General features: G+C 41.7%; 1 protein-coding gene and 1 non-coding gene across 4 annotated transcripts; one reads left to right on the top strand and one right to left on the bottom strand.

The window, feature by feature from the left end:
- The first annotated feature begins 154 nt into the window (after nt 1-154).
- grik1a (glutamate receptor, ionotropic, kainate 1a) lies at nt 155-17,389 on the top strand. Of its 3 annotated transcripts, XM_058086531.2 has the most exons (18): nt 171-516; nt 1,973-2,140; nt 2,357-2,614; nt 3,564-3,745; nt 4,302-4,355; nt 4,447-4,617; nt 5,342-5,485; nt 7,210-7,317; nt 7,406-7,450; nt 10,042-10,158; nt 10,730-10,933; nt 11,978-12,201; nt 12,287-12,405; nt 13,072-13,289; nt 13,738-13,963; nt 14,103-14,353; nt 14,469-14,616; nt 17,078-17,387. In XM_058086531.2, the coding sequence occupies exons 1-17, from the start codon at nt 435-437 to the stop codon at nt 14,592-14,594; spliced, it is 2,697 nt and encodes an 898-aa protein (XP_057942514.1). In that variant the 5' UTR covers nt 171-434; the 3' UTR covers nt 14,595-14,616; nt 17,078-17,387. The 3 variants fall into 3 exon arrangements, 2 of the variants coding, with proteins under 2 accessions (XP_057942515.2, XP_057942514.1); XM_058086532.2 differs by lacking the exon at nt 14,469-14,616 and having other exon boundaries at nt 169-516; nt 17,078-17,389; XR_013625212.1 differs by lacking the exons at nt 11,978-12,201; nt 12,287-12,405; nt 13,072-13,289; ... (2 more) ...; nt 14,469-14,616; nt 17,078-17,387 and having other exon boundaries at nt 155-516; nt 7,406-7,440; nt 10,730-10,878.
- Nucleotides 13,388-13,459, bottom strand: trnaw-cca (transfer RNA tryptophan (anticodon CCA)). Its single transcript has one exon. It is a non-coding gene; the product is annotated as a tRNA-Trp (tRNA).
- Nucleotides 17,390-17,472: the final 83 nt, after the last annotated feature.

The following is a 17,472-nucleotide window of genomic DNA, read 5'->3' as shown; positions in this document are numbered from 1 at the left end:
AAACTTGATAACTCAGCTATTCAGAATACCTAATTAGATATTTTACATGTGTTTTGTTAATTTGCACTCAAACGTGCTACATTGAAGCAGTTTCCGGTTTGTCTCTTATTTTGAAGAGCACACTCGGAAGTGAACTCATCAAACAATGTGACTTAACGCTGTCGCGCTCATCTTCATGCTGTTCAATGTAGAAAGAGTGACTGACGGCTGCTGTTGATTCGGAGCCAGTTTGCGGGATTTCAAATACTTTAGCGGGATTATGTTGGACCTGAAATTGGCGTCACGTGACTGCTGACATTTCGGACCGCTCAGCGCTCCTTGGTGAAGGTTCTTTGTGTCTTCTTGTCAACTTGACGTGATGGAAATGGAGGTGACTTTCAGGAGGAGGCGAGAGGAGTCTTCCAGACTGTCATGGTGACCTGGGCTGGATCAACATGGACTCAAGAACCCCCCTGGTTCTCGTGTTGGTGCTGCTCGTCCAGCCGTGGCTCGGCTCGGCTCAGGTTCTCCGGATAGGTGAGAGAAACTTCTCTGTAATGACTGTTCATAATTTACACGTATATAACTGTAGCATATTAGACATATACTACAACTATATTCATCTTTTTTTAGGAATTATTTGTCACTGAACTTAAACATGTTCAGGTCATGTATTTATGTCTATGTATTGCCAAGTATTGCTTTTATTTATTATTATTTATTTATTTATTTAATATAGTCTACTGTTGATTACAGTTTTTAATATTATATTTCTAATATCCCATAGTTGTAACCGACAACACTTTACTTTTGGAAATTTGCTGCTTTATTCTCATATTCTCATGTTTTTTCTTGTATATTTATGACTTTTTAATGTAAATTTATGACTTTATTCTCGTAGTATTACAACTTTTTTCCCGTAACTGTATTACTTTTTTTTTTACATATTTATAAATTTATTCATGACTTTACTTTGTTTTTCATGACTTTATTCCCATGATATTAAACGTTTTTTGACATAAATTGATTTATTTATGACTTTTTTCCTGTGTATCTATTTTCATAAATGTACAACTTTTTTCTCATAATTAACATCTTTTTTTTCTTGTAAGTGTAAGACTTAATTTCACTAAATTCAATATTTTATTATCCTAAATTTCTGATTTTTTTCCTCATAATTTTATGGCTTTATTCTCGTAGATTTTTGACTTTTGTCTCATAAATTTAGGACTTTATTCTTTCTTGTCGTAATATTACGGCTTTTAAAAGATTTTGTAATATTCTGAATTTCAGATTTTTTAAATCATAAATGTACGCCTTTATTTATTTTCCTCATAAATTTACAAGTTTAGTCTCATAATTTTATGGCTTTTTAAACTCTTGTAATATTACAACTTTTTTCTTGTAATTTTCCAATTTTTTTCTCTTGAATTTATGACTTTATTCTTGTAATATCACAACCTTCTTGTAAATATACAATATAACCTTTCTCTTGTTAATTTGTGACTTTTTAAAAAAAAAAAAATATATATACATATATATATATAGTCTTTTTTCCCCACTACTATATTCTCATAAAATGATGGTGTTTTTCCTGTAAATTTACAACTTTATCTCCTAAATTTACAACTTTATTCTTGTAATATTATTACTTTTTCTTTCATTCACGACTTTATTCTCGTAAAGTTATGAATTTTTAATTGTAAATTTACGATTTTATTATTGTAAATTACGACTTTATTATAGTCAATTTTCGTAAATTTACAGCTCTATTATTTTAACATTACGACTTTGTTCTCACAAATGTACGACTTTTTAGTTGTAACGGTACTACTTTGTTGTTGTAAATATACGGCTTATTCCCGTACTTTTTATTGTACATTTACAACGTCATTCTCGTAATATTAGGACTTTTTGTGTAAATTTACGTTTTTTTTTTATTGTAAACTTATGACTACCTAATACTCTAAAAATCGATTCTATGTCCGTCCAGGTGGCATCTTCGAGACGCGCGAGAGGGAGCTGGTTAGCATGGATGAGCTCGCCTTTAAGTTTGCCGTCAACAACATCAACCGCAACAAGACGCTGATGCCCAACGTCACGCTGACCTACGACATCCAGAGGATCAACTTGTTTGATGGCTTCGAGGCGTCACGGAGAGGTAGAAGGACGCAAATAAATGATATGGCTTCATTAGCGAGCGTGCAAATATGCCCCCTAGTGGCTGTAAGCAGCATAAGGAGGACATTTTATGGGTCTTTCCCGAAGTGTCCCCACAAAGCTGGAAGCATACAATGGTCCAAAGTGTTTTGTTAAGATGAATGCTGAAGACTGAGGGACAACCGAGGCCTCTCGTCCAACGTCTTTGTGTCCTCAGTGTGCGACCAGCTGGCTCTGGGGGTGGTGGCCGTATTCGGACCCTCCCACAGCTCCTCGGTCAGCGCGGTCCAGTCCATCTGCAACGCCCTGGAGGTCCCTCACATCCAGACGCGCTGGAAGCATCCGTCGGTGGACAACAGGGACACGTTCTTCATCAACCTCTATCCCGAGTACACGGCCATCGCCAGGGCCATCCTGGACGTGGTCACCTTCTTCAAGTGGAGGAAGCTGACGGTGGTCTACCAGGACAGCACTGGTAGGTCCACCATCTACCAGTGAAAAATGAAAGGTTGCAGGGGTCAAATGTGGGTCAAATGGGTGTTATTAGTATCACCTTAGAACTCTCCGGACTTTGGCCACCCCTCTACCTAGCTAGCTGTATTTATTTATTTATTTATTTGATTTTAGCAGTTATATTTATTTTTTAATTTATTCCATTTTAGCAGCTAGCTTTTTTTGATTTTATAAGGTCGCTTTGCTTTGGATTGGATTCGATTTGAGCAGCTAGATGTATTTTATAATTTACTTGATTTTAGCAGTTAGCTTTATTTTTTTAATTAATTGATTTGTTTGTAATTAATTCCTTTTTAGCAGCAACATTTATTTAATACTATATTTGACTTTACGAGTTAGCTTTATTTTTTTATGTATTTTTGTATTATATTATGTATATTATATTATATGTATAAGTATAAGTATGTATATGTATATTATATTACATATATATATGTATATGTATATTATATTATTATATTATTTTGTATTATGTATTTATTTTTATCCACTAGATTTATTTTATAATTTACTTGATTTTAGCAGTTAGCATTATTTTTTTAAATTAATTTTACTTCAGCAGCGAGATGTATTTTGTAATTAATTCCTTTTTAGCGTCTTAATTTATTTAATAGTTTATTTGACTTATTTTTTGTGTTTATTAGATTGTAGCAGCTAGTTTCATTGTTTAATAAATTTTGTTTTAGCAGTTAGATTTATTTTAAAACATATTCTTTTTTTGCGAGCTTTTTTGGTCATTCAATTTTAGGATTTCGATTTATTTTGTATTGATTGTATTTTAGAGGCTTGCATTATTTTTTTAGTCATTCAGTTTTAGCCTCTAGCTTTATTTTTCAATTTTTTTGATAAAATCAAATTAAAAAAATGACATTGTCATTCAATAAAAATAATCCTCTTGTTTTCTTTCGCAGGCCTGATGCGGATGCAGGAGTTGATCAAGGCGCCGGCCAAACTCAACCTGAAGATCAAAATCCGCCAGCTGACGCCCGGCAACCAGGATGCACGTCCTCTGCTGAAAGAGCTGAAGAAGGACAAGGAGTTCTTCATCCTCTTTGACTGCTCCTACCAAATGGCCTCTGAGCTCCTCAAGCAGGTCCGTGCCCTCAGGATGAACAATTTGAATCTATATCTTACAATATGAATGATGTACATGATGCAACTTCACCAGGAGACGTATTTCAGCATGTCAGCGTGAGGATGAACATGCAGCCCATAGCGCCGGTCAAATACGGTAGAACCAATATCAACTTATCATCGTTTCTTCACGTTTGTTCTCCTCACTGCAAGTTTGGAGGCCACTACGGTGCATTCGAGTGCACTCATGATGGATGAGGAAATAATGCGGGCGATTTTAGATAAAGTGCTTTAAAAATGCCAGAGATTGTGACAACGGCAGCCAGCTAGTAGCTAGCCCATGTAGTGTGGCGAGGTGTCACTATGCCAGTAAAGTAGTTCTTCGGTGTAACAATGTTAGTCATAATAATAACAATGTCACCGTAGCTTGTTTAATATGCATGGCACATTATGATTTTGGACTTTTTTTCATGATGTACATTCCCTTTAAAAAAAATATTTCAAAATATCTGTAAATATGTGTGTTTTTATTGTGGTTTGGGTTTTTATTCATTTGTATTTTTGCCATTTGGCAGCTTTCCTCCATGGGAATGATGACGGAGTACTACCACTTCTTCTTCACCACACTGGTACGATGTTGCATTCCTAAACAAGAGATTGCTATGATATGTTGTAATGATATTTCTAACGTAAATGTTGCTGCTGTCTAACCTGATGTAGGATTTGTTTGCCTTGGACTTGGAGCCGTATCGCTACAGTGGGGTCAACATGACAGGATTCAGACTGCTCAACATCGACAACCCCTGGGTGGCGTCCACCATGGACAAGTGGGCCATGGAGAGACTGCAGGGACCCAAACAGGACAGCGGCCTGATGGATGGCGTCATGACAGTAAAACGTTTGCTACCTTGTGCTGTACTCAACCGACAGGATGAGGGCGCACTTGAAACAAAAGCATAGTCTGTGGATCAGAGTCAGCACATTCCTATTTGCCTCATTTGCATAATTGGCCATGGCGCACTACAGCCATTTTGCCCAAGGGGAAAGGGCAAAGGATGTACATCCCTGCTTTAAGGCGTAGAACAGAGGAAGAAAAGAGACGAGTAATCTGACACCATGCTCCACCTATTCACCTCTCAGTCCCTGGCGGTGTAATGGTACAGCTGCTGCCTTTTAACAAAGAAAATCTGTTAATTTGTTACTTTGCACTAAGAATCACGTATCAAAACAATTTGTCTCCCACCACATTGGATGCAAAAGATGCACCAAGTCAGGCTGAGGAAGGATACTCACCTGGCAGTCCGTGGTGGTGTAATGGTACAGCTGCTGCCTCTGGAGGGGTCTGAATTCTGGTGAAATAAAGTCCCAAATTTGGTATAATTGATGCCTCCTGCTACATCTTCTTACTCCCTGTCAGACCAGGTGTGTATGAGGTATGATAAGAGATGGAACGGCAAACTACATCCACAGATGTGTCCCATTATAATGTGTTTATACACGGGGGGGGGGGGATATATGCAGTAAACACTGTCTTTAATGGACGTTTGAGCAAAACATTCAGCCTTCACTCTTTGCTTTAGCTCAGCTTTCTAATGGCAATGTTCTTCCTTCACAGACGGACGCTGCCCTGATGTATGACGCCGTGTTCATGGTTTCCGTGGCATCGCAGCGCGCCACTCAGATGACGGTCAGCTCCCTGCAGTGTCACCGCCATAAACCGTGGCGCTTTGGACCGCGCTTCATGAACCTCTTCAAAGAGGTCAGTGTCGACTGTCATCATGTTGAAGTGTTTTTATTTGAACGGCTAACAGGATCTGCACACACCGTCAACGCGGTTATGAGCTTCCTCAGCTTGTGAAGTGTTTGGTGTCAGAGCGGATGAGGCATTTGATCCAAGACGGTTTTGATCGGCGGTGAAGAGATTATCGTTCAGTCCCATCGCTCATATTTTCATCTTCAGGCCTTCAGAGCCTCCTCCTCCTCAGGCCGCAATGGCCTGACCTTTTGATGCTCCTCTCCATCTCTTGATGGTTTTTGATGCCAGGAAACATTTGGATCAAAAACATCTGACATTTTTTTTCTTAGTGTCTGAAATGAACTCCTGACCCAACGGTTTCTCAGAACCTCGCTAGCCCTGATGGAGTCACAGCTACCAAGCATACACAGACATTTCTACCCAAATGTATATACAGCCAAAATCTGGTCAAATTTGCGAAATTTTTTTTGGTTTCTTACTCGTCTCAGCGTCTTGTCTGGGTTTTCATCCAATATTTTACGTTTGTGCTGTATAGTAGTGTTCCGCAAAACATTTTTTATGAATGACACCATGCACTTTTTATTAATTGTGACATCAAGATAACACGCCAAGGGGCCAAACAAAGTGGCAGTACTTTAATAAAGACAGTGGAGGAACATTATTGAATAAAATTTTGGGTGTACGGTAAATCTGCATCAGTAATAAGCTCCATGCCTTCCTCATTTATAATTATTTTACATTGTTTTCTGCATATTTATGGTCTATAAAATATATTATTTGTTCATGTATTTGGGTGTCTGGAGCAGATTAGTTGGGTTTACATTATTATTACATTATTATGTGGAAAAATTGCCTCGGATTTCACATGTTTTTGTTTTTGTCTGGTCTTTTGGTGGACATGCTGGTGTGTTTAGGATCATTGTCCTGCTGGGGAACCCAAGTTGTTTTCACCTTGACATCAACAACAGTGTCTTTTTTATGGTGGAGTCATGAACACTGACCTTAACTGAGGCAAGTGAGGCCTGCAGTTCTTTGGATGTTGTTGTGGGGTCTTTTGTGACCTTGGATGAGTCGTCCCTGCGCTCTTGAGGTCATTTTGGTTGGCCGGCCACTCCTGGGAAGGTCCACCACTATTCTGTGTTGTCCCCATTTGCAGATAACGGCTTTCACTGTGGTTGGCTGGAGTCCCAAAGCTTTAGAAATGGATTTAGAACCTTTTCCAGAGTGATAGATCTCAATTTAACCTTTTCTGTAGATTTTTTTTCTCCCTTAAGGATAAAAAGTCCAATTTAAAAAAAATATTTTCTGTTGTCATTCACCAGTATTTGAATTTTTTGATGATCTGAGTCATTTAAGTGTGACAAAAAATAAGAAATGAGGAAGGGGGCAAACACTTTTGCACACCACTGTGTGTCTCATATGGACGCCACATTCATGAGTTACTTTGTATTGACTTTCCCTGGTGGGGTGGAGGCGTGGAAAGGGCATTGGACATGAGGTGGACTTGCATATGTACACACTACTCAAGGTGGAATCTATGAACCACAAAATCGCATGAACTTTTGATAACTCTTAATATTTTTGTCCTTACCCACATTTTGTTTCTGGCGTTTGCAGACTTTTAGTCAGAATTCCTCATACGTTTCAGATGCAAGGTTGAACAATCCTGCATCACACTGAGACACATCATACCGAAAGCTGTTCCTAATATTGTGACACTCCTGCAGGCCAAGTGGGAAGGACTGACAGGTCACATTGTTCTCAACAAGTCAGATGGTCTGAGGAGAGACTTTAACTTGGACATCATCAGCCTCAAGGAGGACGGCGCCGCCAGGGTGAGGAACTGCACTCCCAGGATTCTTTGCTCCATGTCGCCATGTCATGTTACAATGTTCAGTCATGGATAATCTCACTGTCACTCAGGGTGTCATGGAGGCTGGAAGTCGCCTCACCAAGAGGTGGATCAAGGTTTGCTTCCACTTTGCTCTAAAAGCCTCTCCTAACCTTGTTGCTCCTCCTCCTTGTTCCTCCTCTGACTCACATACTTTTACATTACACACTGTGGGCTCTGATTTTATAGTGCGGCGCACCATGGCGCACCCACACCTCCATCCCTCCCACCAGCACAAATAGCAAAGAGGGAATGTATGCATGTACTCCATCTTTTCAGATCACGTTAAGAATAAAGTTTAGGACCGGCTCTGCGCTAGAGAAAGAGGGGGGCGGGGGGGCAAAATAATGTCTCGTTCTTTCAAATAAAACTTTTATCATCTGATCTGACATTAGATGTGGTGGGACAATTCATACAAAAATGTACATCCTGGTTCAGACGGTTACATTAAATAGTGGTTGATGGTTATATCGAAATACCGTCAGCCAATTTCCCACTGCGCAGGGTGCGCTTCACCTGCGCCAAGAATAGACTGGGTTGGAGTTGGCGAGCTTTCAGAACACCTTTGGCGCATTGTTTTGTAATGTGGACACCTCCTCTGGTCGCTCAGGCTACCAAATTACCAAATTGGCTGTGCACAGTGGTGTGCTGGACTAAATTACCACTGCGCGGGTGCGCCACACACCTTGCACTGCGCCACAAAATGTGAGCCCTATATGTACTAAAGCTGGGGTGACCAAACTTTTTCCACTGAGGGCCGCATACATTACACAAATTGAAGGAGAGGGGACACTTGTTACATTTTATACAGTCAATATGCTGAAGGCAATCCCCATGTAGGTCAATATATCTGAACTATCAGAACGACAAAGGAAATGAATGTAATATCTAATAATAGCCACTTTGTTTTACCCCAGGACTAAATGTGGGGACAAAGAGAGGTTACGCGAGTCCTTAGTTGTCCCTGAATCTCAGCACTTCATCTTTGGAAGACATTTTGAATCATTCTGTGCTTCTGTGCTTTGGGAAAGCCTGGTTTCAGACCTAGGTTGGATGAGTTTGGTGTGGAAGAGTCCAACATCAAGGACCTCTGACGTTTCACAAATTGTCACAGACACAGTCCACAGTCTGGTTGAAAGCTTTCCCAGTGGAATGGAAGCTGTAAAGCATACTTTATAGTGTACTATGGTGACAATCATATTTAATATGATGGGCTAGCAGTCAGTTTTTGTTTGTTTGACGTTTCTATTGATTGACTGGCCTGTCAGAGGCTGACAGCAGCTTTGAAGGTGATGTATTCTTTCATTTTGATTCCACTTTAGTGTGTTTTTAGCCTCAGAGGAAATACCTCCTCCATAGCAAACACCACATAAAAGACTGTGCTCATGAAAAATGAATTATCAGTCGTCTGCTGCTGTGCTGTTTAGTTGTTGGGCCGCTCGGGAAGATGTGAAGGCCTCTTGACAGAACATTTTTGCTTTTAAGAGTGGATGATTTTTTTTTTTGTCTTGTTTTCATCAGTCTTAGCCTACTTTGGAGCCTTTCAAAGGTAACATTTTATTTGCACATGTTCTGGTGAGTACTTCTCTCGGTCCAATGGTTTTATATGAGTCAAACAGAAGTGGACCTCCTGTAGAACAGCATGTCCCCGCTTTTCTTGGAGGTTCCATTTCAAGACCACCAGCTCATGGTGAAAAATAACCATTTCCAGCAGCTTTGCAAAAAAATAGAACAACCAAGGCACGCCAGGACCGATAGGAAAAATAAGAAAATACAGCAAGACAATACAGCATGACGTGGAGGACGAATGATCTGCTGTCTTTCAATGGAGCAGGACAGAGATAGTAATTTGCCACCAAAACGGCTCTTCTGAGATGATGCTGGTTGACCCCGATGGAAAGGATCAGTGTCCTTTGCTCAGTGACAATGACAGAACCTGCCTTCCTCACCTCCTCATTAGAAGAGATTTAACTCCATAACCCTCCCCTTCTCTCTTCAGTTGCCATTGTTCACTTGTGACACAATCCAGGTTTAAATAAATACATTTAAATATTCCTTACACCAGTGGTTCTTCACCTGGGTTCGATCATACCCTAAGGGATCGGTGAGTCGGTCTCAAGGGAGTCAAGGGAAACCTCCAGCCAGTAGCTCCTGACCACTTTTCAAATACCTTATTCATTTTTTATCAACTCCTGTACACACAAAATTAGCAAGTGGGGTTCGGCACTAGTTTGTAAGTACGGTACTTAGGTGCGTGAGGTCAGAGATTACAGAGTTTTTCACACCAAACTCACCCATTCATTCATTCATTCATCATTTCGCGGGGGTGAGTGTGAATGGTTGATTGTGCTTTATGGACTGTCAAGTGCGCTTGTTTCCTGTTCTTAACAATGTGACATGGTTGCTCTTTAACAGGGAGGGGATTTGAGGGTCCAGCAGCTGTCAGACGTCTGAGCCAGTGTGACACAAGAGTGTGGATTATGTCGCCTGCTGCCATTGTCCACTCATTCAATGACCTCACGTGACCCCGCCCCCCGCTCCGTTCCCTGCAGGGACATGATTGACACTTCCCTTTCCCTCTCCGCCATCCACTTCCCAGTGAACTGTGATATTACCTTCCCCGTGCAATGTGTTCTGGTATATTTAAAGCCACTTTTGCACCTTATAGATTGCCGTGTGGAATTCCTACAAAGGCATGAACCTCATTGAGAAGTCCACGCGGGAGAAGAACAACAATGTGACCGACTCCCTCGCCAACAGGACGCTGATTGTCACCACCATCCTGGTGAGGAGGGTGAAAGAGAGGACACGACAAATTATGAATAGACTTTATTTTCATCCCCAGAGACATTTCATTAGGTACGCCTGCAGACACTCTAGAACAGGGATGTCAAAAGTGTGGCCAGGGAACCATTCGTTTTTATATACTCGTATGTAGCCGTATTAGAACATGGAATAATGGAATAAAAAAAAAAAAAAAAAGAACATGAAATAATAACAGTGATGAAACAGTGCTGCCGGTCTACAATCTACCTGTGGCAGTTTCATTTAATTTACATAACAAGGGGCTGCAAGCAAAATTTCTCTTGGTTTAGGTGACTAATAAAGAAAAAGTAGAGTGTCAGAGTTTCTTGGAAGCTACAAGGCAGAGAATTATAAGCAGCTGGTGGCAAACCTCTTGAAGTCCTCAAGATACACATTTAGCATTCCCATCTTGATGTGCACCATGTAAGTGTGCATTGGTTTTAAAGATAATGTACACATCATATACATTAATATAACACAATATTAATGAAGAGATGTGTTACAAAGCGTGACAAAGCCTAAAAAAATGACGCTGTTTTTTTCCCGTCTAGGAGAATCCGTACGTGATGTACAAGAAGTCAGACAAGGAGCTATCTGGCAATGATCGCTTTGAGGGATACTGCCTGGACCTCCTCAAAGAGCTCTCCAATATCCTGGGCTTCACCTACGAAGTCCGCCTGGTGGCCGATGGCAAGTATGGCGCTCAAAACGACAAAGGAGAGTGGAACGGCATGGTCCGCGAGCTCATTGATCACGTGAGTCGACCATTTTAGCGATGTTGTTATTGTCATTGTGTTCATCTTAATCCACAAGGAAAGCCACAAATCCTGGACAAGGTGGGATTAAGGCAGGGGTGTACACACTTTTTCCATCATCGGGCACACACTGAAAAAGGAAATGATGCAGGGGGAACTTTGATATAATATATATGTATATATATATATGTTATATATATTTGATATATTATACTTTTTCCTCAGAATAATTTAACGGAAATTACAACTTTGGTTTCTTTTGGCTGCACGGTGTGCGAGTGGTTAGCATGTAGGCCACACAGCCAGGAGATGAGACCCAAAGACAGCTGGGATAGGCTCCAGCATCTGATAATATTCTGAGTTTATTCTCATGAAGTTGTGAGTTTTTTCTCGTTAAAATAAAACACAATTCTCATAATTCTGACTTTATTCTTGTAACATTATAACATTATTTCTGCAACCTAGTATTCCAAAAAGTACATATTTTTTTGTTTGTTTCTCATAATAGTACAACTTAAAAAAATCATTATTATTTATATTATAGTATATATATAATATTATCCAGTATATTATTATATACATTCCGAGGTTAAAATTAAAAAGAAATTCTCATTAGAATATGACTGTTCTGTTCTGTCTGACTTTATTAACATTAACAACATTAACATTATAACATTATTTCTGCAACCTAGTATTCCAAAAAGTACATATTTTTGTTTGTTTCTCATAATAGTACAACTTAAAAATTATTTATATTATATATATATATATATTATATTATCCAGTATATTATTATATACATTCCGAGGTTAAAATTAAAAAAAAATTCTCATTAGAATATGACTGTTTTTTTTCTGAATATTATAATATATAATACATTTTAATGGTTAATGATGGTTATTCCCATAAAAAAAAATAATAAAGTATTTTTTAATCTTTAATCTTTTATTTTCTTGTTAAAAAAACTGCCTTGGTCTGCACTTTGGACTCCCCTGGATGAAGTCTTCCACTTCCATCAACCTCCATCCCTCTGTCCTCCTCCAGGTGGCTGACCTGGCGGTGGCACCCTTGACCATCACCTACGTTCGAGAGAAGGTCATCGACTTCTCCAAGCCCTTCATGACATTGGGCATCAGCATCCTGTACCGCAAACCCAACGGCACCAACCCGGGTGTGTTCTCTTTCCTTAATCCGCTCTCTGCTGACATCTGGATGTACGTCCTGCTGGCCTGCACGGGGGTCAGCTGTGTACTCTTTGTCATCGCCAGGTAACAGCGTGGAGCGGCGTAGATGCACAACACCATAGAATGGAGCTCTGTGTTTTAACCGCATCTTTTCCTTTTGGAACTGCAGGTTTACTCCATATGAGTGGTACAACCCACATCCATGCAACCCATCTTCTACTCTGATCCAAAACAATTTTACTTTGCTCAACAGCTTCTGGTTTGGTGTTGGTGCTCTCATGCGTCAAGGTATTATTATTATTATTATTATTATTATTATTATTATCAAGCATTCAGTATGACACAGGAGGAAAATAAACCACTAACTAATAAACATGGCGTCGCTGTCAGCCTTTGGTTACAACAACAGTCATTTAAAAGAGGAAGCTACATTCTTCTAGTTGTTTTTGCTTATTATTTATGGTTTCAATTTGATTGAAGCTAGCTCAAACTGTTTTACAAGATGTGTCCAAGTGTTTTCTGTTGAGTGTGATTATTGTTAAGTAGGTAACAAGAGCTTAAAAATGGAGCTATGAGATTTGATAACAATTAGCTGCTCATGCTAGCTTGCTTGCTTCCACAAGATGGCCGACATTGTCCAGTGTAAGCTAATTTGTTCATTTAGAAAAAGTGATATTTTTGTGTCACAGTGCTATGAATTCCAACCTTGCAGGACAATTAAGGCATCAATTGGGTTTTATTTTTATTTTTTATGGCTGCATTCTATAAATTTATGATAATAGGTGCTGTAGTTAAATGTTAAATGTCAAAGTTGATAGCATGAAAGTGTCTCTGATGTTTGAAGTGGTGTAGCGTAGTAGTGTTTTGGTGTCTTGTGATCTACACAGTCATGGTAAGAAGACCACGTGACCACTATGACCACAATTGACATTACACCACGTTGTCTTGTGTCAGGTTCCGAACTGATGCCCAAGGCTCTGTCCACGCGTATCGTCGGGGGCATCTGGTGGTTCTTCACCTTGATCATCATCTCCTCCTACACGGCCAACTTGGCCGCCTTCCTGACCGTGGAGAGGATGGACGCACCCATTGACTCGGCCGACGACCTGGCCAAGCAAACCAGGATCGAATACGGCGCAGTGAGGGATGGATCCACCATGACCTTCTTCAAGGTGGGTTCTGTCCATCTGTCCATTCTGTTACATTCACTTTCTGTCGGAAATGCAGTCCAGTATAAAAACTCTTTACACTTCCAAATTGAATAAACAAATGACCCCGACGTGATTTGAACACGCAACCTTCTGATCTGGAGTCAGACGCGCTACCGTTGCGCCACAAGGTCTTGTCTGATGTCATTTTATTTGCTGTCTTATCTTGCATCCTTCCACTGGTACCACCCCTCGGCACCCAACAGGGGTGACCCCTGCTGGGCTTTATCCTGGCAGATTGCAGCCTGTGATTACGAGCGCCTGGATAAGAAGACGCGGCCTGTGTTTGATGGCTCGAACAAATTGAATCAGCTGGATGAGATTTAGAGCACAGCTGCCCCATTTTGAGTTTAAACACACACACGCACACACTCGCCTTGTGTTTTTATCTGTTTATGTGTGTGTGGGACAGAAATCCAAGATCTCCACCTACGAGAAGATGTGGGCCTTCATGAGCAGCAGGAAGAACACAGCGCTGGTGAAGAACAACCGGGAGGGCATCACTCGTGTCCTCACCACCGACTACGCCATGTTGATGGAGTCCACCAGCATCGAGTACATCAGCCAGAGGAACTGTAACCTCACACAGATAGGGGGCCTCATTGACTCTAAGGGCTATGGAGTGGGAACACCCATCGGTGAGGAGGAGCAACAAAAGTTCTTCAATTAGCAGTTTCTGCTCCAGCCTAAACTTAATAGCCTTGGATTGATTTGATCGATGGACTCATTGATGAAGAGCTGTGTCCCGAGACATGTTGTGTTGCTCTGCCGGTCCAGGTTCTCCATACAGAGACAAGGTGACCATCGCCATCCTGCAGCTACAGGAGGAAGGAAAGCTGCACATGATGAAGGAAAAGTGGTGGCGAGGCAACGGCTGCCCCGAGGAGGACAACAAGGAGGCCAACGCTTTGGGTGTGGAGAACATCGGCGGCATCTTCATTGTGCTGGCCGCCGGCCTGGTCCTCTCTGTGTTTGTAGCCATCGGCGAGTTCATCTACAAGGCTCGCCGGAATGCCGACATTGAGGAGGTGAGCTGGAGGCGATATATGGTGGTGACAGCCGGGCGCCGCAACGACAGGAAGTGCTGGAATTAACCGCATGCTTCTCCATGTTTGTGTGTCTCTGCATGCTGCTGGCTGTCAGGCCTTTTGTTTCTTTTATGGGGTGCAGTCCCGCCAGTTTCAGCGGCGTGGCTCCACCTCCTCCTCGGGCACCTCCTTGTCCACCGACCTGGAGAGCGGCAAGCTGCTTGGTGATGACACAGAGTAACCGTGGCAACTGTAGATGATAGGTTTGTAAGACCTGAGCGGGTGTTCTAATCTTTGCCCCTCCATTCTGCACCTGCTTCCTAACCTTTGACCCTCCCTTTTTACCTTTCACTGAACCAACCCTGCAATTTTACGCCTCACTTTTGTGTCTCAAACTTATCAACTTGCTTGAAGCAATGGCATTGTTATCTAATCTCACTTCTTTTAAACCTCAGGAATGATTGCCTCATATCAAATCAAGATCTCTCATTGCAAGTCCAGCAGCAGCAGGTCTCGCTTTGCAGTAAGAAATAGAATACTGCAGGCATTGAGCTTTTATTCATTCTTTTATTGAAGGCTACAAAGCCACACTTAACAATGCATGAAGGTTCTGCATGAACACGACTGCAAAGTAAACATCTTTTAAGAAAGAGAAGCTTACGGGATCAAACCACAATGAGCAGAATTCATTGCTAGTGTCTTTAGTGGGGGTGTAACACTATGCCATATTCCATGTTTGCTTTGTCAACCGCAAAGATTAAGAACAGCAGCAGCTATCATGTTGCCAGTTGTGGTTTGGAAAAACAGATGTCTGTATTTGTCATAATTACAATTTACAAGCTCACTCATTGGATTGCAGGCCCATCCTGGGCTCAAATGGAACGACGATCTTCTAGGTATTCCTTACAGTCCCTTCTGACCGCACAACCCCCCCCCCCTTAAGATTCACAATGTCTCTGACAACCCAACAACCCTGTTCAACTCTTGCCCCAATAGCCAATAATCACCTCTTATTGCCATCTCAATGAAGGGTCTGTTATATGTTAGGGACCTGTATGAAGACAGTATGTTTACACACTTTACCAAACTTGCCAGGATGCAGAGAGCAGGACCAAAAGTGCAGATAAAACATGGACTTTAATGGCAGCAGCAGGACACAACAACTACCAAACACAATGAAGGATTAAGAAATTAGAGGCAGGTGCGTGAAAAGGAAACTGGAAGGGAACAACAAAGGAAGTAGTTACAAATTAAGGGCATGGACACCGGAACAGAGGCAAAGAGGAAAACTAAGAGAGCTGTCACAAGGGGGTGAAGCCCGATCGTGACACTTAGTCCAAGCCACTTCCCGAACTCTCTGCGCAAGTCCCTGATTGACACGCTGCTCAACCTTGACCCTGTTGGGAGGCGCTCTATTTCCACAATTAAAAACATCATCAGTACCCATAACCCCGACTTGCTCACCCCGTTGCAACACAAATGGGAGGAGGAGATTGGAGTGACGATAACAGACAGCCAGAGAGACGAAATTCTCAAGTTGACACACTCATCCTCCATCTACGTGAGACATAGGCTGGTACAATTCAAGATCCTCCATCGAGTACATTATACAACCTCTCCACTAGCAAAAATCTACCCTAACATATCTGACAGCTGCAGTAGAGCAATCAATCACCTGCTAACCACACAGTTAGCAGCTGTTGTTCTGGTCATGTCCCGGCACCAGGTTTTTGTGGTGCTCGACACAGTTATTCCTCCTCAACCGTGTATCGCTCTCTTCGGCTCTCCTTCCCGTGCTGCCCCAGGTCTCCCCATGGCAAAACGACGGATACTAGCCTTTGTAACTGCTGTCGAGACGTCTTATTCTCCTCAAATGAAAACACTCGTCCCCCCATAATAGTTGGCTTAAGGAAGTTATTACTCACATTAAAGTAGAAAAACACTAGCGACTCCTTCAGTAGGACCTGGCAGCCCTTCGTGGACTACCTGCATAGAACTGTCATTCACGCAGAAAGAACGTAATTAATAAATCACGGCTGCCTAGTACACATGTACATATCTGTAGCTCCTACTAGAGTACCTACTTAAAGCAGGAAGAGGACAGGATAGAATGCTTGCAGTACATTTAAATGTTGGCACCCTCTAAGCAACTGGAGGAACTTGCTGCATAGTAGTCCCTTTAATAGTTCCAGTTTGGAGTCTCGTTCCCCATCTCTATCGAACACGCTGCTCTCATCTTATCCACTTGTTCACGTATTTCATCCGGAAGGCCAAGTGTTCCCAATTAACGGAAGGGGGTTTTCAAGCTCCGACTTCTTCTCGGCTCTATGGCGAGTCATGACTCCTGCTAACCAATGCTGGACTGCACTGGATTTGTTATATGGCAAGGCAGTTACTCTTTCTGTCCTGTGCCTTGCCCACTGGCAAGGACACTCGACTCTCAATCAGTGGGTGGTGTGGTTGCATGATCAGGTCCGGGCATGTGCAGGATGATGATGTTATTGCAGCACGCAGCCACCACATCCTTCTAGTATGATGTAGACTGTTGCTTCCAACAGGACAGGATCCCAACATTGTATGCTTTCACACAGACACTGCCCCGTGTCTGTTATGGCTCTGATACTACCTCTAAAGATGAACAAAAGATGGCTGCATCCTTAATTACAGTTGTGATCCACTCATGTGGTCACATGATCTGACCTTTGACACGGTTGTGTCTTCCAGTGCGTGTCTTCCTCGGCTCTGATGGCGGACGTGGGCGTCGTCTCCCAAGGCCTGAAGCGGAGGACGAGACAGCGGCCATCTTGTTTCTGTAGCACATACACGCAGGACTCCAACACATTGTAAGAATGGACTGAAACCAAAACCAAAACTAAAAACACTACCAGCATACACATGTAGAAAGTTTGTGCGTCCATTTTCCTTTTTTTAGTCCTGTTTGTGTATCAGCATAACATTCGGTGATAGTCATTATTGGTACCTCATGCCCTGACTGTTTTGTCACTTTAAAGTCACCTGATCATGGAAATATTGATCTTTGCAGTAAAACTATTTTGCATTTTTTTCAAAACACCTGCCTGATTTGTGTGTGTGCAAGCATACAGTATGTATATGTGTGT

Source organism: Doryrhamphus excisus, linkage group LG21, assembly GCF_037039965.1.
Source record: "Doryrhamphus excisus strain RoL-2023G ecotype Guam linkage group LG21, RoL_Dexc_Guam_v1.1, whole genome shotgun sequence".
NCBI classification, from domain to species: domain Eukaryota; kingdom Metazoa; phylum Chordata; class Actinopteri; order Syngnathiformes; family Syngnathidae; genus Doryrhamphus; species Doryrhamphus excisus.
The sequence above is the reverse complement of the archived record's forward strand: the minus strand, read 5'-3'. Positions and strand labels throughout refer to the sequence as shown.